The sequence below is a fragment of the Protopterus annectens genome, chromosome 3.part1 (assembly GCF_019279795.1).
Source record: "Protopterus annectens isolate FY-2018-M chromosome 3.part1, PAN1.0, whole genome shotgun sequence".
NCBI lineage: Eukaryota > Metazoa > Chordata > Ceratodontiformes > Protopteridae > Protopterus > Protopterus annectens.
This window is the reverse complement of record NC_056732.1, coordinates 694,387,396-694,411,645: the sequence shown is the minus strand read 5'-3', so window position 1 is coordinate 694,411,645 and position 24,250 is coordinate 694,387,396. Positions and strand designations below refer to the sequence as shown.

General features: G+C 42.8%; 1 protein-coding gene across 1 annotated transcript in view; it reads left to right on the top strand.

Moving 5' to 3' along the window:
- Positions 1–24,250, top strand: part of DNAAF11 (dynein axonemal assembly factor 11) — a 1,372,540-nt gene that overhangs the window by 204,343 nt on the left and 1,143,947 nt on the right. Inside the window, exon 2 of the mRNA XM_044067052.1 lies at positions 9,603–9,770. Coding sequence (XP_043922987.1) covers positions 9,603–9,770 — 168 coding nt within the window. The remainder of the gene's footprint in view (positions 1–9,602; positions 9,771–24,250) is intronic.

The window sequence follows — 24,250 nt, the reverse complement described above, 5'->3', positions numbered from 1 at the left end:
CAGGGCTGGTTTTGCCACTGCTGTTTTGCAGGGCATTTTGGCAGCTCCTGCTTCCTTGTAGTTAGCCATCCTCCCTTACCTCTGCTTTGGGATTCTACCCAAGTGTTAGGACTGCAGCAATGTGAGATGAAGAACATAGTACAGTTTTGTACCTACCATAAATGTAGATGTTTGAAGATCCACATTGCTGCAGTCCAATTTACCCTCCCTCCTTCCCCTCTGTAGTTAGAGGCGGTTGTGTGGGTTGGGTTGTACATTTTGGGTATATTGTATATATTGTACATATAGTTAGTGCAGGGGTGGTTGGTTGGTTGTTTGCTGTCTTTTGGTTTTGACCTTTATTTTTAGGGTCTTCTGACATCTGGGGCAAGAAAAGACTGAGGATATGACGTCGGTCATGCGCATTTGTACCCTGACGTCCTGACGTCAGTCAAATGCGCCCTGACCGACGTCAGCCTTATACTTTGATATTCGGGCCGACCGAGGACAGCGGACTACCCAAGTGTTAGGACTGCAGCAATGTGGATCTTCGAACATCTACATTTATGGTAGGTACAAAACTGTACTTTTTGCTTCAATGCAACTTCAGAAATTGATCAAACTGTTCTAGGGTAATGGATCAGCTATATTTCCAGTGCTGCACACAAAATAATTTCACTCATAGGTTCATAGGTTCATACTAGGCTATCTGCCCTAGGGCATTTATAAGCCTAGCCAGAGTGTGTTTGGCTTTCGCCACCAATTTTAAATTAATTTTGCTATGCCCTTTTTCGAGGTTAGTATACTGTGCCTCTGTCTAACTGTGACACAGAAATGATACCCAGGGTAAACCTACGATCCCCCATCCACTCATCAAGATTCCTCTTGAAGAGAGTCAATGAGGGACTCTGCCTAACCTGGACTGGGATTTTATTCCAGAGTGAAGGGAGCCTCTGGGTTATGAATCTGTCCCTCCAGCATGTCTTATTTATTTCAGTGCTGAGGTTCAAGTCTCTCGAGCGCGTAGCCCGATGGGATTTGGATTTTCTGAGGTGCAGCATGTCCATTAATTCCGGATTGGACATGGCTTTATACGTCAGGCACAGATTGCCTCTGAGCAGGCAGTATGCCACTGAGTAGAGCTGGAGTTTCTTTAACCGGGCAGCATATGGCATCTGTTTGAGCCCTTTGATCCTCTTGGTGAGGTACTTTTGGGGGTCTTTATAGTTGCTGCAGGTGTCTGGTAAGGTACATCCCAAAAGGGGCATTGTACTCAATTATGGGCCTGATGAGGGATGAGTAAAGAGGCACGATGACCTCCCCTGATCTAGATGTGAATCCCTTCATGATTAGGTGGGCTATATAAAATGTTTTTCTAACCACTTTGGCCACATGGTTGCCAAATGAGAGATTGCTATCAACTTGGGTCCCCAGATCCCTAATTACTACTTCCGTACTTAATGGATTACCACCTATGTGGTCATTTGTGGGCACTTTGTTTTTGCCCAAGGGGATGACTATACACGTTTTGGCGTTTAGCTTGAGGCCATGGCTCTGGCACCAGTTGTCTGTTTCTGTGAGTCCCTTTTGGAGGATGCTTGTGTCGGCTGGAGAGTCGATTATGGCGCCCAGTTTGCAGTCATCTGCGAACTTGGTCAACCACAGTCCTTCCGTGTTGGCCTGTACCTCCGAGAAATATATACCGAACAAGAGAGGTCCCAGGACTGAGCCTTGTGGGATGCCACTTGTAACTGGTTTGGAGTCTGACATGGCTCCAGCAATTCTAACCATGTGGGTTCTGTCCTTGAGCCAGTTTGCAACCCATCTAGTGACATAGGGGTTTATATTTAAGCTGGTGAGCTTATCTATAATGCCCGAGTGGGGTATTGTATCGAAGGCTTTGCAAGGTCCAGGTAGGCTGTGTGGACCACCTTCCCTCGTCAATGGCCTTGGTGACTGTTTCAAAGAAATCGACCAGGTTTAAGAGGCAGGATCTGCCCTTAACAAAGCCGAACTGGGTAGGATCCAGTGTCTGTAGGTCCCCAATATCTTTATTTATGAGGTCCATGATGATCCTTTCCATAGCTTTGCAGACCAAGCTAGTCAGGCTTATGGGGCGATAGTTTCCAGGATCCGTTGAGGCACCACCTTTGTGGAGAGGGACCACTGTTGCTGTACGCCACTCTTTGGGTACATATCCTGTGTTAAGGCTGAGATTGAACAGTAGTTTTATGTTTGGGTTTAGCTCTTCTTGGAGTTCATGTAGGACGCAGCCCGGGACACCGTCTGGTCCCATTGATGCTGTGTTTTTTGCTTTGGAGAGGGCGGCTCTTACCTGAGCATCTGAGATGTCAGGGGGGCAGCACTCTGCTGGGATAGATATTTGCCCTTTTGGTGGGGAGGGGGGGGGGAGAAGTTTGCGCTGAACCGGTCAGCTAGGATGTTGGCAATGTCTGTGGGTTTGGTGTATTTTTGTCATTTTGGACCAATTCTGAGCATATCTGGGAATTCCCACCTAGGTTCCTAACATAACTAAAGAAAGCCTTGTGATTATCCTTAGTGTCCTGTGCAATTTTTCTCTCTAAGCTGGCCTTAGACGATTTTATGAGTGCCCATAGTTTTTTGCTAACACTGATCAGAGATGCCTTCCCTTTTTGGCATTTTGCTCCATCATGTAGTAGCTTCCTCCTTCTGTTGTATAGTTTGTTTATGGCTGGGGTCCACCAGACAGGACGTCTGCCTTTGGAGGATTGGGTCTTGGTTTTATTTGGGATTGCATGATCCATGCATTCCTGAAGGTGTTCATAGAATGCGTTTATAAAGGATTCTGCGGTCTGGGCCGTATTTTCCACAGGCCCGGGGGCTCTGAAGGATTCCACCTCGGTTTTGAGGAGTGTGAAATCTGCTTTAGAGAAGATTTTCACTGTGGTTTTCTGGGCAGGGGGTGGGGTTGGGATGTGAATATCCAGTGAGATTAGTTTATGTTATGATCTTACCAGTGAGGGATACACTTCTGTTCTGGAGCATATGGTCTGGAGCATATAGTCCCCATGTTGGTGATGATCAGGTCCAGTATGTTTTCCCCTCTTGTGGGAGTGGTAACAAGTTGTTCCATAGCATTTGAGTTTACAAATTCTAGGAACCTTTGAGCTAGGGTGTTGGAGCTAGAGTAATGCCCCCCCTGTCTATGTTTGGGTAGTTGAAGTCACCCAATATAATGGTGTTTGGAGAGACCTTCATAATTTCCAGTGTTCTCAGGAAGGCCAAGTGGGGTTCCTTGGTTTGGGAGGGTGGTCTGTAGCAGGCTATAAACTGGAAGGCAGTTTTACCCACTGTTAGTTGCACATGGATAGTCACTGATGCTTCTTGCTGTGCCACCAACCTGGAGGTGTGGGTATCTTTGACGAATATTGATACTCCCCCTCCTTTTCTGGTTCAGTCCAAGTTTTGGGGCCGAAAAGCATGGTATGAGGTATAACCTGTTAGTGCTGGGGTGCTCTCGGGAGCCTTGAACCAGGTTTCTGTTACTGCACAGATATCGATGTTCTCCATGCTAAGGAGAGTTTCAAGTGCATGCATCTTGAGGTTTAGACTTCTGGCATTGAGTAGCATTACTCTTAGTTTCTTATCCCTTGTGATACCTATGGAGGTGGGTTTGTCTTTTGAGCCTTGCCTAAAAAAGGCACTATGGGGGTAGCAAGAGCCTTTGCCAATATCCGAAAGCCCAGGGGTGACGGGTGCAAACCGTCCCTAGCGAAGCATCGTGGCTTGTCGAGCATGTCATCCCAGGCTGACAGGCATTGGATCCCATTTGAATGACACCAATACTTAAGCCAATTGTTGAAATTGATCATCTTGTCTTCATATTGTGGCATCATTTTTGGTGAGGGTAAGATGCTACTCAAGGTCAGGGTCATACCGGCCTGGGCTACATGCTCAGAGAGCTCCTCTATGTCTCTCTTCATGTAGTCCAGGGAGGTACATCTCAGGTCATTCACACCAGCATGGACAATGACAGAGTCATATTTGTACTTGCCTTGGAGTGACCTGAGTGCTTGTGTTATGTGGCGGATCCTAGCGCCCGACAGGCAGCTCACCATGACCTTCTCCTTGTTCAGCCTGGTGAGCGGGACGTCAGTGTGCCTGACGATGGAGTCACCTATTACAAGTGTATCAGGTGTGTTGTTTAGCGTTAAGGGCTGTGACTGTTCAGCACACTGGCTTTGTGAGCTATGTGTTGCACGTGTTTTGTTTTGGGGTAGCAGTTGCTTGGGTGTCTGCTTTGGAGGTCTCTGCTGCTTAGGCAGATTTTTATTTAGAACCTCTGAGTATGTTTTTGTGTGTTTATGTGTTTGGTTTGCTGCCGTGGTAGGTCTATGTGAGACTGGAATTGTAGTGAGTGTGGTTTCCTTCTCCTCCTGACTGGTTACGCCAGTACTGAGTTGAGAGAGCTTAGCCTCCAGTTTGGCTATATGGTTGCATCTCTCACATGTGTTGGAATTTGTTGGGAGGAGGAGAGGGTTGTCTGTGTACATGAGGCAGTTGTAACATTGCCTCAAGATTCCCAGATTCACCAGCTGGACCGGATAGGAGATTGACAACTGACCTTTGGACATGCTAGAATAGTATTGGGAATTCCTTTATAATTGAAAAAAAGGGCCAATGGGGAACAATGTACTCAAGGGGAGTTTGTGAGGGTGTAGTGCTTTTAATTTTTTAGTGCTGACTTGTATAATTGCTTTAGTGAGCAAGTGCCAGGTAACTTAAATGCAATGTGTTACAGGTAATTTAAATGCAAAAATGACAAACAGTAACTTTCTTTAAAGTGAAACAAGGAAATAAGTACAGTAAGCAATGCAGATATCACTAGGGATCCACAGAAGCGCTGAAAAGCCGCGTTTTAGGTGGACTTAGCGTTTCAAGGAAATAACAAGCAAACAAGCATACAAACAAAGCTAGATTCAGCAGGCCTGGGTCTAGTCTATGCTACAGCAAACAAGGTGTACCAATTTCAGTAAGAAACAGTTCAAATATGCAGGCACTATAAGCCTTTAACCAGAAATTCCCAGCTCACTTGCCAGGAGCCATCCCACTTTCCACTCTGCCAATTTTATCTCTCTCTTAGATGCAGGAAAAAACTCTTTAACACCCAAATATTCCAGTCATCTTCCAAAGATAAGCCATATGCAGACCAAACCAACACTCCCGTGAACACTTCCAGTAGATCTGGCCCCTAGAGCACTCCCAGAACATAGGCAGATTATCCACATTTGACTGGTGACATTTCCAAAAAACTGCTTCCTTTAATATCACAATCCTGGCTTGGTGTGAGTTGGGGTAAAATACCAATGAAATGAAATTGAGTTATTGAGCCCAAATTTAAGCAAGTGCTTCAAATGTGAGGGGGGGGGGGGTCTGCCACACCTCATCCCACTCACTGTCTGTTAATTTTACCATGTCTTGAGACTGACGTCTGCCTTGTATAAGCTGCGTAAATGCCATAGCCCATCTTTCCCACACATCTTTATAAATCACCCCCATAGTACCCCACTTTACATTCTTCCACTTCTACAAAGGTATACTTCTACCCTTACATTCTATTGAAGTAACGTGCTTCAGGGTTCCTATTATTTCCTCGAAGAGGCGTTCTATCCAACTCCTCTTCATCGAACTTGAAACTGCGAAATTTGTAAAGCTTGAACATCCACATAAGCGATTTCTTTCCTTTGGAAAGAAATCGCTTGGCCATCCTTGTCGGTTTGCTGTTTTCTCCACTGTAGTGCAATCTTAGAGTTGGTATATTTTGTTAGGGGGTAGTGTTTGTAGTTATTTGTTGGTGTTTGTAGGGCAAGCGATTTCTTTCCAAGGGAAAGAAATTGCTTATGTGGAGGTTCGATATTTTGAAAGTTTGTGGTTTTAGGGTTGATGAAGAGGCGTTCGATGAACACTTCTTTGAGGAAATAATATAGGCCCGTGCTTTATCCATATTTGCCTAAGTTGTAAGTATGTTAGTCAGTCTTGATCCCTCAGCTCACATGCCTCCATTAAAATAGAAAAAAATCAATAAAACATTTTCACCCTGCAACAAGGAAATTTACTAACAAAACCTCAAGCCCTGTGATTCCCAAAAATCCATATCCTCCTTCCTAACACATTTCCTAACAAAAGGATATGGTCTGAAGTCTCCAGTTACCACAAATTCCTCATACTGAATCATGTAATTGCAAAGTGTCTGATGTCTGGTCCAACATTACTTTTCATTTAATTGCACAGTCCCTATTCTCTTCCCAAACTTGACTCTAGCAAACACATAACAGTCATTTCAATTTACATGCAAAGGGATATCTTTCCAACCAAGAAAACCCCAGACCACCATACATTTGTGATGGGTATCCAACATTAGCAGTAATTCTTTCTCTCCTAGAACACACTTGTCTGTAGTGTCTTAATTGACCTTTACCGTGATATGTTTAGTCAGCACAGGCAGATTTCTAAACAAAAAGATAATGTGCAGCATTGTCACTGTGCTTACTACTTGAATTTTACCCAGAATAATATCCAACAATTCCAGTTTAAGACACAGCTCCTTAATCTTAAGTAACAGTCTACTTAAATTCTTCTTGAATGTATCTTCAAGGCTGCTGCAAACCACAGTATCCACCTATATACGTAAGGTGTAGTCTTTGGGACAAGCTCAGGCTCTTCCCTTTTAGCATGGCTGGAGCAAATAACCAGGGCTGGTTTAGAAGAGATGCACTGTAATGCAGCTGCAGCAAATGCTTTGAAAATACTCAAAACTCCAACCACTACCCTGTAAACATTGCTGCTGAATATAGCAGTCTGCAAACAATATAAATAAGCTCCACATCCCCTCTAAATGTTCTAGGTCTACAAAATATGACTGTACTTCAACTGTTAATTCCTCTTTTGACAGTAGCAACAAGCAGGCAAATTATGAGTATCTTTGCCTCCATGTCACTTCCAATTCCACTTTAGGTAAACCACCATTCACCACTGTCTGAAAAGTGGGGTGAGTATAAGGAGCCATCACCCATGTCACAAAATGATCACCACATTACCTAGCCTTGAAAAGCATCCAAAATGAATGACCAGTTAACCAAATCAAAGGCTTTGGCTATGTTGAAAAATGCCATAAAAGCCTCATTGCTTTCCCCCCAAATTCACACAAGAAAACAACCACTTCTCAGCAGTTATCTGCTATATCCCTCCCCTTGACAAGATCATTCTGACCTTCTTGAAGAGAGCAGGAGAGAGTCAGACACTTTACTTAATGCGTGCACAGCTTTGCTTTGCCAGAAACCAGCGATATTAGACAGTTTACCCATTGTCCTTAGTCAGTATGATGCTAATTGCACACACATTAATTTAGCACTGACCTTTGCAACCAGGGCTGGGTATTCACTCCTGCTGCTGACATGTCTCTGTACAAAAGTCATTTATTCTATTTTTTTTAATCAAAACTGTATTATCTGATGCATATATATGACATGAACAACAAACAAATCCAAGATACAGTTAACCACAAATAACCAGAAGGCACAAGAAAACTGTTACTAAGGCATGAAAATCCAGTATGCTGCAAGGCAGGTTAACAGACAAAAAAAAATTAAGCAAGTATAGCAAAATATATAGGCAGTACAGCATTAAAAAAAAAAAAAAAGCTGTTGTAACCATACAGTATTCTCAGTTATCCAAAGAGTGAATGCCCCAAACAAGTGAACCTTGAAGAAGAATGGAAAACTCGTATAGACGCTAGTGACAGTTCTAGGATCAAAGGAGGACACTGACGGTGATATCATCTGAAAAGGAAACCACTTTTTCAGTATGCGAACTTCCAAGAACTCTGGGTTCTTCAAATATGCAGCAGTGAAGGACGTGGTCATAACCTTGACCTGCAGAACCCATATTTTTAGTGTCTTGTCCTGGCAAACTCTACATGGTTGATAAGATGTGAAAAAGAAATTGGTTGTACAAGGAATTATGACAGTTCAACTCTCTAGACTGTTCTATACTTATTTAACCAAAAATGAGACCAGTTTCCAGAACCAGAACTTTGGCAAGATAAGAATTGTCAGTGCCACAACCACTGCACTTGTACCCCAGTGAGATCACCTTTACTGTATTCTTCTCTGGGTTGTAGTAGTAGCAGACATAAGAAATAGGATTATTTTTCCAAAAAAGTATGAAGAATTCCTCAATGTTGAGAACAAAGTTACAGGATCTGGTACAGGGGAGTCTTGGTCATCTACTGCCAGTTCCTGAAATCTAATCTTAAAAATCAGTAGTGGTTCTATCCTATACCATAGCAGCATAGCATTGTAAATGTTGATTGCCATGATGCTTTTAGATGCACTGATACCCAGCTTTAGCATGGGGCTTACACTGATAGCTTATGTTTTATAAGAGAATTGTCTTTAAAAATTGATCAGTGAACAGCGTATCTGAATTGGAGAAATTTCCAAAAGTTCACATTTGGGAGGGCCAGATTAAGTATCGCAAGCTGACAAAGCTGCTGAGTCCCCTATCTTTCTGGCTCATATCTGCTAATCCGTTAATGTTTTTCTGATCCCATAGCAGAGAATTGTCCATCTTGAGGAATGGACAGCCACACATTAGGATAGCTGATCCCCAGAAAACCTGTAAGGTAGAATGTGGTAAAGCTCCCTAAATGCCAATAATGAAGTTCTGAGGGTATAAGAGTCACTTGGGTGTCCTGGCAATATACTGGACAACCAGCTCAAAGCCCAAGGGGAAGGTAAAATACAAGATCTTCTCTTCAAGAAGTGCATGTAGATCCAACTTGAATAACTGATCAAGGACAAGACCTTGACAAACATATTACACTTTGGGATACTTAAAACCATACTTGTAGTGGGTTGCTATGCTACGTATGCAGGTGCTGTTACCCTCTTGTAGTCTCATATACCTTGTTTCATTAGCTTGGAGACATTAAATATCCACTTAGTCATACCAGTTACTGGCAAATGCCAGAGCAGATAAATATATAGAGGGAGAACCAAAAATAATGGTGACTATAATGGATTCAGCTACTGGTAGGTATTTAGCCAGCTTGGCTTTTAAACCTTTCCCAGTCTACTGTAGCCCCTTACCCTAACAGATCCTGGTGCCAACAGACACCTCTCTAGGCTTCTTCAGCAGTGTGTTAGTTGGTCATTCCATAAACAACTCCAGGCTATGTTACAATAAATTGCCTATTTTAATGTCATGGTTACTTTTTTGGTGAGTTTCCGATGTATTGTTCTAGTGTAGTTAAACTAGAATTGCATTATTTTTCTGTTAACATTTATTAGCAAGTTATTTTTCCTTCAGGCACCATTTTCATCAATGCAGAACTTTACTGTAGTATTTACAGTATAGGTGTTTTGCTGTATTTTTGTGTTGAATTGCTGCTGCTGTTTGTTTACTTGTTAACTGCTTTTGGAGCTTTCTTCTCTCTCATTGTTTGTTGCTAGACATTTTCCTTGTAGTTATAGCCAAAAACAATGATTCCCACGTGTTTAAAATACTAGGGCGTTCAAATAAAGGTGGTTTTATTTTAACTGATTTTTATTTTTATTTATTTATTTTTGCTTTCCTTTTAGTCACTGAAGATTTAGTGAGGCGGCGTGCAGAGCATAACAACTGTGAAATATTTTCTTTGGAAGAAATATCTTTACACCAGCAAGAAATAGAAAAAATACAGCATTTAGACAAGTGGTGCAAAGATTTGAAAATATTGTATCTTCAGAACAATCTTATTCCTAAAATTGGTAAGTATAAGTGAAAATAATGAAAAAAGCCAAAGCAACAAGCAAAAAAATATATATTAATTTGTTTCTCTAGCTTTACTAGACTGACTTCAATTTTTAGATTTAGTCTGCCATTTAAGAATTATCAAGCTGACGTATTAGTTGTAGTAGTTTGCCATTTAAGAATTCTCAAGATGACGTATTAGTTGCAATATTGCACCCAAATGTACTTTGCTACAAAGTATGAATTATGTATTTGCTATATATGTTTTGTGCTGGTAGTGCAGTTTCCATAAAGGCTTCAGGAGGGCTCTTAAATGACAACCTACAACTCCTTAATCATCAGTTCAGAAAAGCCTCCTTCTTCTGAACATGTTAGTAACAAAATGCCTAGTACTGCCTTTTAAATGCAGAGTAAATGGTGAAAACTCCATCTTGGGCTTTCTTGTTAGAGGTAATATTCTTGCATTCAGGTTAACAAAGTATTAATTCTACTTCTTCTAGCCTTTTTAGTATAGTAGACTTTTTTGTGGCTATATCACTTCTAATATTGCACTTTCTGCAGGTTAAAGGGGCCTTTTTATGCAGGTTTTATGCTTGATAAAAGATTCTGTTGATGCTGAATAACAGGTTTGATATTGTCGATCTTCACATAATCCTTGACTGTGCGCTTGGTCCGAGCTTCAGAACCGACTCAACTATTACTTGAGCTAAGCTCTACCCACAGTGCTCTTCACCAAATTACCTCGGATCTCATTTGCCGCTTCATAGTGTTAGATGCATTCTCTCCGATGTCTCGAGCATAAGCTTATTCTTCAAACTGTGTCAGTTTTTACTATATTCTATCTTTAATTCTTCCTAACTATACTATCCCCTCCTCTATTAGATAGTCTTTAAAGTGTGTGTGTGTGTATGTGTGTTTTCTCTCCTCTTTACCGTTAGGTAGTCTCAAGTACCATCATTGGTAATTTTTTTCCTCTACCTTTGGGTAACTCTACATATCATTGTTGGTATTCCCCTTCCCTGGCTTTTCCTTTCTTCTCCTTAATTTACCTTAAAAAAAAAAAAAAAAAAAAACCTCTCTTCACTTCCTTTCTACTACAGCAGTGTGTGAGTGTGTGTGTGTGTCTACGGTGGCCTTGTTTTTTTTTTTTTGATTATGGCCAATAAACCCTCTAAAGGCACCTCTGGTTTCAAAAGGTGCCAGAAATGTGAAAGGAAAATGCTTAACTCTGATGGACACACTGTGTGTGCGTGTGTTGTGTGTGTGGCCTCGGTGTGGTCCATCTACAAGAAGACTGTGTGATCTGTCATGGGTTTAGTTCCAGAACCCTGATAGATCACAAAAACAAACTTATCTTGAATGGTTTAAGTCGGATTTCGAAGATGTCCTATCTGGTCCAAAAACAAAAGTCAGTTTGTCCTCTTCTTCTAAACTGAAAAAGCAAAGTCACTCAGTTACAACACGTTCCTCAGAATCGCCTTCTAAAATAGCCAAATCCCCCATGGTGCTCGACAAATGTTTAAGGCCTAGGATCCTCTTTGTGAGGTACTTTTGCCGCCTCTCCAGTCGTTGCAGATGTTTAATGAGGTGCATGCTAATTGGGGCATTTTACTCAGTGATTGGCCTAATGAGGGAAGAGTAGAGGGAGACAATGGCCTATTTCTTCCTGGATGTAAACCCTTAGTAATGAGATGTGCCACATAGAAGGACTTTTTGACCACAGTGGCAATGTGGTGGTCAAAGGAGAGGTTGCTGTCAATCTGTGTTCCCAGATCTGTTATAACGCCTTCTGTGTTCAGTGGTGGACTACCATCAATGTGGTAATTCATGGGAACCATATTTTTCCCTAAAGGAAAAACACATAAAGGTTTTTTTATGCCCAGCCCTCTACCTCTTGGATTTCTCCGCCCACTGATGATCTTGATAAGTTGATCACTCAGTGGGCTTGGAAGTTACCTGACTGTATCAACCCGATCCCAAAGAGATCTGACCGTATTCTCTCTGCCCTTACAGATCAGCAGCACTGGGCCAAAGGTATTCCTTTGGGCTCCATGGTGGTTGTGGCAGCCACCAAGATGGAACTTGCTGATGAAAGTCCTACTATCCATCCTCCTAACAAGCAGTCTAGGACCATGGATAGATTTGGGAACCGCATATACACTTCCATTGACCTTCGCTGTCAGGTCCTTGAATTATATGGTAGATTTTACCAGGCTTCAAAGAGATCTGATTAAAGAACTTTCTGATACTCCTTCAAGAGCAGTAGCTGAAGGAGTTAGAGACAAAGTTGCTTCTCGGCTCGCCACGCTAGAATCGGTCTCCAATTCGTCCATGAGGCTAATTGCTCATGCTGCAAAAGTGATGACAAGAGCAGTAGGTTCAGGCATAGCCATCAGAAGACATGCCAGGATGCGCTTTTGTGATTTTGCAAAGCCATTTAAATCTTCTTTAGTCAATGCTGCATTTTATGGATCATCTCTGTTTGGCCCCAAAGTTAGAGACTCTAGCCAGATGTGAGAAATATTGGAAGACCCTTTCTGCCATGGACATACACTTTTCCACTCCTCAACGGGCTTACTCCAGGAACCAGAGAAGTGGTGTAGGGTATGGTTCAAAAAGACCTAAGGATCTTTCTAGGACTCACGTGGCAGTGACTTCCCCTGGGGCAGCGGGGGGAGTAATAATGGAAGATGCTGTTCAAAAGGAAGAAATGGCCCACAGAATCATGGTTTCATAGAGTCTTTCCCTGGTAACTCCTACCAATGTTCCTGAAAGGAGGCCCTATTGCCTTCCTCAGGATGCAGTTTGGTGCAGGGATAATCATCCCCCATCTGCCTGGCTAGAAATAATGATGGACAAATGGGTGCAGAGGATCATTACCAGAGGTTACAACATCCCCCTTTCAGAGGAACCAAAAAGACCAAGAAGAATCCTGGACATTCCGCCCAGTCACAGGGAGGCAGCAGTCTTAGAAATTCAAAACCTGCTTGACAAAAGTCATCCAGGCAGTTCCACCAGACCAGAGAGAATCTGGGATTTAATCAAGATTCTTTTTAATGCCAAAGAAAACGTGGGACTGGAGACTGATTTTGGACCTCAGTCATTTGAACAAATCAGTCCAACAAACCAAGTTCTGGATGGTCTCGGTTCAATCTATACTTACATTCTTGGAAAAAGACAGTTGGATGTCCTCAGCAGATCTACAGGATGTCTATTACCATGTAAAAATGGACAGACAGTCCAGAAGATTCCTGTGCTTCCGGCTGGAAGCCAGTCATTATCAGTTCAAGGCACTGCCCTTTGAACTCGCCATAGCCGCCAGGGTGTTCACTAAATGCATGGCAGTGGTAGCAGCTAATCTCAGACTGCTAGGATTCCGAGCGTTTCCATATCTAGATGGCTGACGACTTACTGCTCTCACAAGGCATCAACTCCCAAAGGCACGAGATGACACTCTTCTCCTTTGTTCCAGCTTAGGAATCACTATAAACTAGGAAAAATCCCATCTAGAACCATTACAACAGCTGGAGTTCATTGGAGCTATGCCTGACACAGTCGCCGGCTTTGCATCACTTCCCCTAGAAAGACTCCAAAGGACCAGATCACAAGTGAGCCAGATCATTCAAAGCAAGAAAATAACACCAAGACTCATTATACAGGTTCTAGGGTCAATGTCAGCCTCTATCACTGTAGTTCCTTTGGCCAGATATCATGTGCAAATTCATCAATAGCTTCTGGCCTCCCAATGGTCCTTATTGAATCAGCCAATGTCCCATCTGATTATGATCACCACTCGATGCAAGGAAGACCTAAGTTGGTGGCTTCACTCCAACAAAATACTGTCGAGACGCTCCTTTGTCCCTCCTCAACCCCAAGCCATAGTGTCCACAGACGCTTCCCAGATAGGGTGGGTGGGGGAACATTATCTGGGAAAGGCAGTCCAAGGCATTTGGTCCCAGCTGGAGGCACGCTTGCATATCGGTGTTCTAGAGATGAGGGTGGGGCTCTTAGTGTTGCAGGGATTACAAGATACCCTGCTGCTGGCAATGATTGCAGTGCAGACAGACAATATGTCAGTAGTCTAGTACATCAACAAGCAAGGAGGAACCAGATATTACCCTCTTTGTTGAGAAGCGCACAGAGTTTGGCAATGGGTGATTTCCTCCAACCGCTTTCTGGTAATGAACATTCCGGGGAGGTCCAACATGACTGCAGACAAATTGAGCAGAACCATCCTCATGCCTCATAAGTGGTCTCTCAATCCAGTAATGGCAGACAGAAGACAGTATGTAACCAAACTAACCCCCCGTTACTTAATATACTAACTCCTGGATCGCACTACAGTGGGGAAAAGGCCATATATAACTTTCAATGAAATTAAATGAGTTTAAGTCATATGAGTTTTCAGTGAAATGAAGTAGACCCATCAAATTATACCATAACAAATGGCTGGAGTTTGCTAAGTGGTTGCTAGACTGTAATCTTGATCTATATTCAGCACGCGTAGACAAAGTTTTAGACTTCTTAGCCTTACTCTGACATGCTCATCAGCCTCTACAATTTGGGTGCATCTTGCTGTGATATCTAACTTCCAAATTGGTTTCAATGGTTCATCACTTATGTTACATAAACTTTGTAAAGCCTTTATGAAAGGACTCTTAATGCTCAGACCTCCATATAAAGAACACTCTGCACCATGGGATTTTTATTTGGTACTTTAGTCTCATTTCTCCCCCTTTTGAACCTTCAGCAAGTTGTGAAATTCTTGTCCTGGAAAACCTTATTTTTAATAGCCATCACTTCTGCCGGGAGAATATGGGAAATACAAGCCTTGTCCTGCAACCCCTCCACTTAATCTTTCTAATATTTCATAAGGATGAGGTCTCCCTCCAGACAAATCCATCCTTCCTACCAAAAGTCGTTTCTGAATCAAATATCAGTCAGGCTTTACATCTCCCATTTACTTTTCCCCAATTTTTCCAATAAAGGGGAATACTGTCTACATTTACTAGATGTACACAGACAATTATGTTTATACTTTCACAGAACAAAGGATATTAGAAAATCCAACCAGCTTATTTATTGCCTTTTTCTTCAGTCTCTTTAGGCAGTCCAGTATCTAAAGTTATCCTGACGAAATGGCTTAAGGACTGTATCACCTTTGTTTTCAACAGAAAGGGACTCCACCCACTAGGTTCTGTAAAAGCACATTCAACGGGAGCTATAGCAGCATCTGCAGTTTTTCATGCCAGAGCTTCTTTAGATATTTGTGCAGTAGCAACATAGGCATCTCCTCATAATTTTATTATGCATTACAAACTGAACCAGGTCTCTAGGGGACATGCATCATTCAGCTCGATGGTGCTTAGGAATATTCTTCCATGAGACCTCCCAAGATTCAGGTAGCTAGGGACTCTGTCCAACAGTCAAGGATTATGTGAATATTCCCAGAGACTGGCTTCATAATGGGGACACAGATGTGGTCTTTTAATTATTATTTCTTGTCTGTCACTATAGTTTGCAAACTCTATCTGAGGTAATTTGGTGAGGAGCATTGTAAGTAGAGTTTAGTTTTGAGAGTTTTGGAAGGCACGAGCTGGAATAACATCCAAATCTGTTCTGAGGCTCTGAAACGAGCCCCAGTAAAGGATTAGTGAAGATTGATAACACAGATGGTACGACGTACCTTTTTTTTAGTAGCTGCTTATTGGTCTTGTCTAGAGGAGTGGGAGCTTTGACAGTCACAATCCTTATCTGCTTAACTGTAGAGTAGGATGGTTTAAGTGCATCCATTAGATATGAGAAAATGAATGCTGGCTTACTTAATTTCATTTAATTTATCTCTGTGTCATTATGATGATATAGGGTGGCTGAGTAGATCACAGAAATGTGATGCCCATTGTGTTGGTCAAATGATTGGGGGTACAAGGGTTCATCCAGACACTTAGAATCATAATGTTGCTCCGGGCACATTATTCAGTGTGTGTATGTTTTCAGTTCCTGTAGCTGATTGGTGTAGAACAAGCTGTTTTTGCCATGGATATTGCTTTATGGTGGTGTCATATACTAGAATTTTCAACTCTTCAGCTGCAAGGATCTATTTTAGATTCTCCTAACTACAGGGTTAGCAGCACTAGAGCTGTTCTTTGATTGCTTTGATACTGATACGTATCTTTGATGTAGAATTATGAAACGGGCACTTGCCAGTGCCAAATGCTGGCTTACACTGGAGCTGAATTGCACTAGCAGTGGTTAAAGGTGAGTGATCAGTAAAATAAGAAGGAATGAATGTACCAGTTCTGGCACAGAGTGAGCGAGTCCTGACTACAGCCCAGACATCTTGGGTTAGAGTAGTGGCCTGGGTGCTAAGGGGTTGAAGCCAGCTGGGGAAGGGTAACAAATGATGAGGCTAAGCCTACTTATGTCTTTGTGGTAGTGGAAATGATGCACTTATCTTAGGACTCTGATCCAGGCAGTGGAGACTGGAAAACTCTCGGGATGCATCTGGCTTACAAAGGAGGTTGAGCCATTGATTGTTTACGTTGATTTTTTTGTCACTTATGTGAGCAAGTGACTCACCATTTCACTACATCCCTGTACACTTGCTTGCTGGTAGAGACATGCACTGGAGGTTGATGCTACACCATTATTGTAGTGATTGGCAGAAAGTTGTTAAGCAACAGAGGAGCAAAAGATGCAACAAAAATACAATTAAATAAAGTGATTAAAAATAAAATATAATGTGGTAACTGGCAAGTAGAAATTAAGGCAATAAGCCTTTAGTCCTTTTTTGGAGTTGTGAACCTCCTCCTGAAGACGTATTTGCTTCTCCAAACTTGAATCTGCTTCTAGTCTCAAGGTTTAAATCTGCATCTAACCCTTTATGCTGTGTTCCTCCATGTAAGGTAATTTCTTGTCCTGTATAGAACTGGGCAGTCTCTTTTCTTGCTGTCTAAACTTTTTCTAATTTGGAATGTTCTGCATTGAGAATGAGATTGTCCTTTAGACAGCTGAGAGTGGGCTCATATTTGTAAAAGTAAGCTGAATTAACAAAGCACATGTTCCAGAGCAAAACAAACTGTTAGACAGCAAAGTTTCTATCACTGCATAAACGGACACTGTCAAAATAACTATTTGAAGCAATGTTTCTTGCAGTACTGTTTTAAAATAGCAACAAAATTTCTCATGTGGAGTGTAATACACTGTTCATTGCCTTGCTTTACTGAGCACCATAATTAATATGATACATGAACAGGCATGTGAAAAGTTGGATTAGGATAAAAAAATATAATCTTCTATTCTCATGTTGCACTATTCTCACTGAGGGATCTTCTGCCTCAGGCAAACTGAACAGCCAGCTCCTGTGCAAAAACTTAAGCCTGGTTATTGCAAGGTGTGTGGGATGTCACACACAGGGCCATAAACCATGGGCCTTAAATGTGATGTCTGCACTCACAGACCTCGGAACTGCTCTGCCAGAGTCGAACGTCGGCTCACTCGCTTCACTCCACGCTTCAGAAGACATCTAAAGATAAGTACCCCGTTGGGGAAAATTTCTGTTTTCTCTTTAGCTTAGGTTGCTGTTGCTCCCTTTTAGATAACTGATGTCATCTAGAAAGGGGAAATGTAAGTGCGGCCACCAAATTCCGCACAAGGATTCCCATGAGCTTTGTTTTGGCCAATCCCACGACCATACGACATGTAGCATTTACCAGTCGTTCGTCCCTAAAACCCTTTGTAGTCGTCTGGCAGCCCTGAAACGTTTCCTGGAAAACCAGCATCTAAAGTAATTAGCCTTAGGCATGGATCCCAAGTAGGCTGTCGAAGTGGAGCCACCTAAAAAAGAAGGCCAAAGTTGCAAGGCCTACTGTATCTGCCCCTTCGATGTAGGACGTCCCTCCAGCTACCTGTCTAGGGGCTGAGGGATATCCAGAATAACTGACAACTTTGGCAGGTACCTTTGTGGAAGCCGCCCTAGAATCTCCAGTTGGCACATCCTCGAAGGTTATTCAGACGTCGGCTTTGTCTGATGTCGAGGGGGAACTGGGCTTCACCTGAAAGCCTCCATTGATGCCAGAACAGGACTCTTCATCAACAGGCCAAATACACGATCCTAGGCCTGGTCCTTTTCTATCCGCGGCTAAGACCACTCCTGTTAAGAGGAAGCAAAAAAATAAACATATTGCTTCTTCAACTGAAGACCAACCAGACTGGCAAACATTTTCCCAGTCCCTAATACAGGCCTTTATGGCTCTTAGGCCCACAGCTTCTTTTTCTACTATCTTGCCTACTCAGCCCTAGGCCAGCTTCAGTTTCTTCCATTCCACCTGTTCAAACTCAGGAGGAAGATTCCTCTTCCTCTTCAGATGAATCGTTGACATACACATCCCAGCTAGCTTCTCCCCTGGACTACTACTCCCCAGATGAGGACTCCATGGAAGGGGACTCCCCACCAGAAGATATTTCTTTTGGGGAGACTATATCCAAAATGAGGGAATATTTTAAATGGGTTGCCACGGAGATGACCTGAGGTTTAAAAGAGGTACTTTGAACTGCTTCAAATGGAGTGGCCCTCCCCCCTCTGCAATTCCCCCTGTGATTTCATCTTACATGGATGCATTTGCTGCAGCCTCCAAGACCCCTGAATCACAGCCCCCAGCACCCAAGAGACCTGGCAGGTTTTATAAAGTCTCTGATTACCAAAGTACCTCATCAAGCCTCCTATGGCAGATCCTGCAGTCATTGCAGTGGCCCCAGATCAACAATCCAGACAAATTCCCTCTTCCTCCCTTCTGCCATCCGACAAGGCCAGTAAGGTCATGGACAGACTGGGAAAAAAAGACTTACACTTTTTCTACACTAGCCTTCAGGGCAGTCAGTTATCAGATCCACATGGTTAAATATGCCCAAGACTTGGTTGACGAGGCAGCTTCTTTACTTTCTAACCTGCATGACTCACCTAACAAAACACAGGTAGCATCTAAGCTGTCAGCAGCACAGGTTGCCAGACATTCTATAAAATTCAGCTATGATGCTGCTGAGGCTTCAGCCATATCCACTGCTTCAGTTTCTGTTCTGCACAGATACTCCTGGGTCAGACTACAGCCTCTGCCTGATGATTTTAAGAACAAAATCTTGGATGCAGCCCTAGACAATAAATTCCTGTTTGGCAAACATTCTGCTGAGCTGTTTAAAAGCCTCCAGAAAAAAGCAAAGAGCTTCAAGACCTCAAACATTTATTGGTCTCACCTATACCAAAATTCTATTGAAACTACCCAACCAAGCCCACCTTTGTCAGGAGGGCTCTTGCCCCATCCTCCTCCTCTTCTTCAAGACACAGGAAAGGATCCAGAAAGGCTGCTTTCTCCAGGACAGCCTCTTCACAACCCACCCCCATGCAGCCCTTTCCAGATAGGAACAACTGCATGTGACTGCCTAAGCCACCTACCCCTCTCCACCCGCCTCTCTCACTGTCTAGCCTTTTGGAAAGAGGTCATCTCAGGCCACTTATCCGTAGTGGAAAAAGGGTACTTTATGACCTGGCAGGAGAAACCCCTTCCACAAGGCATATCCTTCCTTCCAAAAAAAATCTACATCTTATCCCTCAGATTGTCCAAGATCTACTCTCACAAGGGACCATAGAAAGGGTCCCCTCAATTCAAGAAGGTCAGGGGTTTTACTCCAGACTTTTCCTAGTCCCCAAAAAGGATGGCCCTTGGAGGCCCATTCTGGACTTGTCCCTGCTAAATCCCTTCCTGCAGGTTCCTTCTTTCAGAATGTTATCCCTTCAAATCCTTATTCCAGTACTGCCACCCAGAGTGTTCTTGGCCTCTTTGGGCCTGAAGGAGGCATACCTCCATATCCCCATTCATCCAGACAACAGGAGGTATTTAAGCTTTGCTGTGCCATCCTCACACTTTCAGTTTACTGCCTTGCCCTTTGGTTTATCTACTGCACCAAGAGTCTTCACAAAGTGTCTAGCCCCAGCAATAGCCTACTGCAGAACTAAAGGCATACAAATTTATCCTTACCTGGATGACCTACTCATTTTAGTAGAAGAGGAAAATACTCTCCGGACCCACTTAACATTCACTATGTCCCCTGCTCCAGAGCTTGGGGTTCACTCTCAACCTGACAAGTCCTCCCTCACCCCAGTCCAAGACCAAACCTTCTTGGGCTGCAGGATAAGAACTGACCTGATGAAGACCTTTCTTCCTCAGGACAAAGTCCACTCTGTAACCAACTTCTTCCAGAAGCTACTTCTGGTCAACCACATTTATACCTGGCAGTTCCTCTGTCTTCTGGGCCTCATGGCAGCTACACTTCATATGCTACCTCTAGTCAGGCTGCACATGAGAAAGTTCCAGTGGTACTTAAAAAATGTCTGGTCACAACACAGTCACCCCTTGGACTTTCAGGTGCCCTTCCTACCCTGCCTAAAGACAGAGCTGAGGTGGTGGGTCCAACAAGTAAACCAGAATCCAAGCCTACCTCTGCAACTCACCAAGCTGGAACAATCTGTGCACACAGATGCCTCGGATCTAGGGTGGAGGTCCACTGTGAATGGCCTCAAGGTGCGGGGTCAATAAGAGCCCTCTCTTCAGAAAAAACATATCAACGTGAGGGCGAGGACCACTCTCCTTCTAGCCCTTCAGACCTTCCTCCCTCTTATTCAGCCAGGACCCCTCCAAATCTTTACAGACAGCACAACTTTGATGCGGTACATCAACAAATGGGGAAGGGGGGACCAGATCTAATTTACTCTGCAGGCTTGCAATACAGGCATGGGAGTTAGCCACTCAGTACAATACTGCAGGTGGTCTACATTCCATCCGAAGACAAACATCAGGCGGATGCCCTCAACAGATCCTTTTCTCAACATCACGAGCGGATGTTACACAGAGATGTGTTCTTAGACATTGTCCACCACTGGAGCATACCACAAATAGATGCCTCCCCTCAACAGACAACTACAGCTATTCTGCTTCAGAACACTCTCCTCACTAGCTTGGAGAAGTGGATGCCTTCTCAATTTCATGGAAGGGACTGTTCCTTTATGCCTTCCCACTCATTCAGCAAGTCCTACTGAAAATCCAGAAGGACAAACCAAAAATCTTGCTGGTGATTCCCTATTTGCCAAGACAGTATTGGTTCCCCCTTCTATCTCTTGCCAAGGGCAATCACCACAAGTTACCTCACAAGGTGGACCTGCTCACACAACAGAAGGGATCTCCGATTCATCCACACCTGGAAATACTCAGCCTAACCCGGTGGGTGATAAACTTCTGATCCCTTTCATACACCTGTACTCAGAGGACGTGCTATCTATCCTGCAGGAGGCCAAGAAACCCACTACCAGGTGATCCTACATTTCCAAATGGAAAAGGTTCTCCAATTTGTGTCTCCAAAGGCAGCTTAGATCCCTTCCAAATAGATGTACCCCTAGTTCTAGCCTGTGTGTGAGAGTTCCTAAAATCAGAACTTTCATACTTTTCAGTGAAAGTCCATTTATCTGCAATTTCAGCCTGATTACCTATGGATCCCACCTTCCTTTCCAGATTGGAGGTCAAACTTTTCCTGAAGGGGGTTCTCCATGTCAGACCACCTAGGAAATCTGTCCCTCCCCGGGACTTGAACTACGTACTGGAAAAACTCACCATGGCCCCTTTGAACCAGCAAGCTCTGCCTCTCTGTAGAGGTGTACTTGGAAGACTGTCCTATTAGTAGCCCTTACTTTGGCTAGGAGAGTCTCTGAGTTGCAAGCACTTATGGCATCCACACCCTATGATATATTCCACAAAGACAAGGCAACTCTTTGCATGAATCCCTCCTTCATGCCCATAGTGGTCAATGAACTGTCCTTCAACCAGTCTGTTCATTTACCCACCTTCTTCCCTTTACCACAAAATGACAATGGGAGAGTGCTACACTCCCTTGATATCCACAGACAATTAAGATTTTACCTGGACAAGACCAAGATCATCAGAAGGCCCAATCAGCTCTTTGTATCCTTTCACCCCAGGGCCCTGGGGAAAGCTGTTTCTAAACAGACAGTATCTTCTTGGATATAAAAAACTATTGCCTTCCGCTACTCCTTCCATGGCAAAGACTTATCCTACAATTTTAAAGCACATTCTACTAGAGCAGTGGCCTCCTCAGGAGCCTTCCTCAAAGGCCTGGATACGGCCACCATACTAGAGGCAGCCACATGGTCCTCTGGACATACCTTTACCAAACATTATAAATTGGACCCTATATCCAGAACAAAGGCAGGATTTGCTAGGGCCATCTTCCTCCACCCTTTCCTCAATTTGAGCTGTAGTGCTTTCCCACAGTGAGGATACTGCAACATGAGAATAGGAGGACATAGATTAGTTGTGTAAAATCTTACCATAGATGTCCTTCTCTTCCATGTTGCAGTATTCCTGCCTCCATCCTATCCCCCGTAATCACATTTACCCTCTCTGGATGGCATCTTGCTTGTTCTCCTTAGGCTGTTGTCCAACTGGGCAGTCAGTTCTGAGGTCTGTGCATGCAGACGTCACATTTAAGGCCCGTGGTTTATGGCCCTGCATGTGAGGTCCCATGCTCTTAGCAGCAACCAGGCTTTTGCATAGGAGACGGATGTTCAGATCACCTGAGGCGAAGGATCCCACAGTGAGAATATTGCAACATGGAAGAGAACATCTATGGTTATGGTAAGATTTTACACAACTAATCTTTACCAAGCACTCCAGCTTTGTTTAACATAACTGGCAATGTGCCGAGAGAGTGCTGTCTTAATATCTGTTGACTGCTTTATACTTTCTCATTTTATTAACCACACATCACTAATAACTGTTTGTTTGGCTGTAGTATATGTCAGTGTTTGTAACTGATAGTTGAGTGTTTTTATTTAATGCATTCAACGCACATCGGAGGCAAGGTGTCTGCAGTACAGAGCAGCATCAAATTGTGTTACAAATCAGTCGGCTATACAGCTTTCTTAATGGGCACGTTCAAACAGGACTTGACATAAAGCAACAACCAAATTCAGTTTGATTAAGAAAGAAACCATACCCATAGAAATTACAGTATGATAAGTTTGTTTGTGTCTTTCGGCTTTTCCCGGTTAGGGGTCGCCACAGCGGAACTCCGGTCCGCTAATGATTGGCAGTTGATTTTTATGTACCGGCTTTCCAGGCCTGACGCACAACCTTCAACGAAGGTACGCCCATTCATGCATGTCTCCATGCAGAAGACGCTTTAGCTGAGAATCGAACCATGCAAAAGAATCGTCATGCCATGAGTACCATTCAGTGAGTCTACTTTCAAGGGCAATCTGAGAGGATGTTTCAATTGGATACAAGGTGTGATAACCAAATAGATTATTTTGGTCTCATTCTGTACTGAAGGAACAAGACACAGGTATCACTTGGAATCTCTTAAGGTCAAAATGCCTTTTCTAACTGTTTTTTGCTGATTAAAGTGCAGTTATGCCTTTGAATGTGAAAGTTATCAGGCATATTGACCATTGCTATGTAATATTGCTGAAGATCCATAAAAGTGAGCCAGGTTGTTAAAAAAAAATCTATGTAAATTCAAAGTTCAGATAATGATGGTAGTCTTAAGACTGTACATGGTCTTCTCTTGTCTTCTTTCACAACATAGTACAATGGTATTACAAGAAAACATAGTAATATGGCAAGACAAGCCATTAAAATAATTTAAATTTTTCGCTTCTACTCTTATTCTAAGTGAACCTGAACAAGTCAGTGTTTCACTTCCATGTACTTTGAAGGTACACTTCAAATGAATTTAATTTCCCTTGGTATTTTTAAACTAATTTATGTCATCTTTCCTACCCTGTTAGCAGGCTGTTGGTTGCATTGGACTTTTTTGTTACTGTTGCCTGCTTTTTATGATTGTATACAAGTAGTCCTCTTGCAAACATGAAAACAGCTCATTTCAGCTGTGACAAAGAGTCAAACTGACCAAGAAAATGGTTGAACAGTTAAAATATGCATAATGATGTATATTATATGTTATTTATGAGAGCTTCTTTTGCTCTCTGATTTATTCTGTGTTATACATTCTGAAAGTAGAGGGGCAAATATTTTATCCTACTGGTAGGCATAGTGGGACAGATGGAGCAGGCATGTGAAGAAGTGTCATAACTGGATTATATTGCAGAATGCATTTTCTTATCCTTTGCCTTTCTATTCATTGTGCTTTACTGTACCAGTGCAACACAGTGGAATAGGTAGAGTGGGCATTTGAAGAAGTCTCATTTTCAATTATGCTATAGTGTTTGTGTCTCCTTCATTTTCTCTGTTCTTTAGTATGATGGCAGATACAGTAAGGAACCTTCAACAGCACTTTTAATTAACACATGGTAGTTGTTTCAAGTAGAATAATAAATTTGCTTATAGACAAGAACTCCCTTAGTAAAAATGTAATTCCTTGCTTGATTAACTCAAAGTAATCTTTACCAATTGTTGTATTATTTGACACTTAA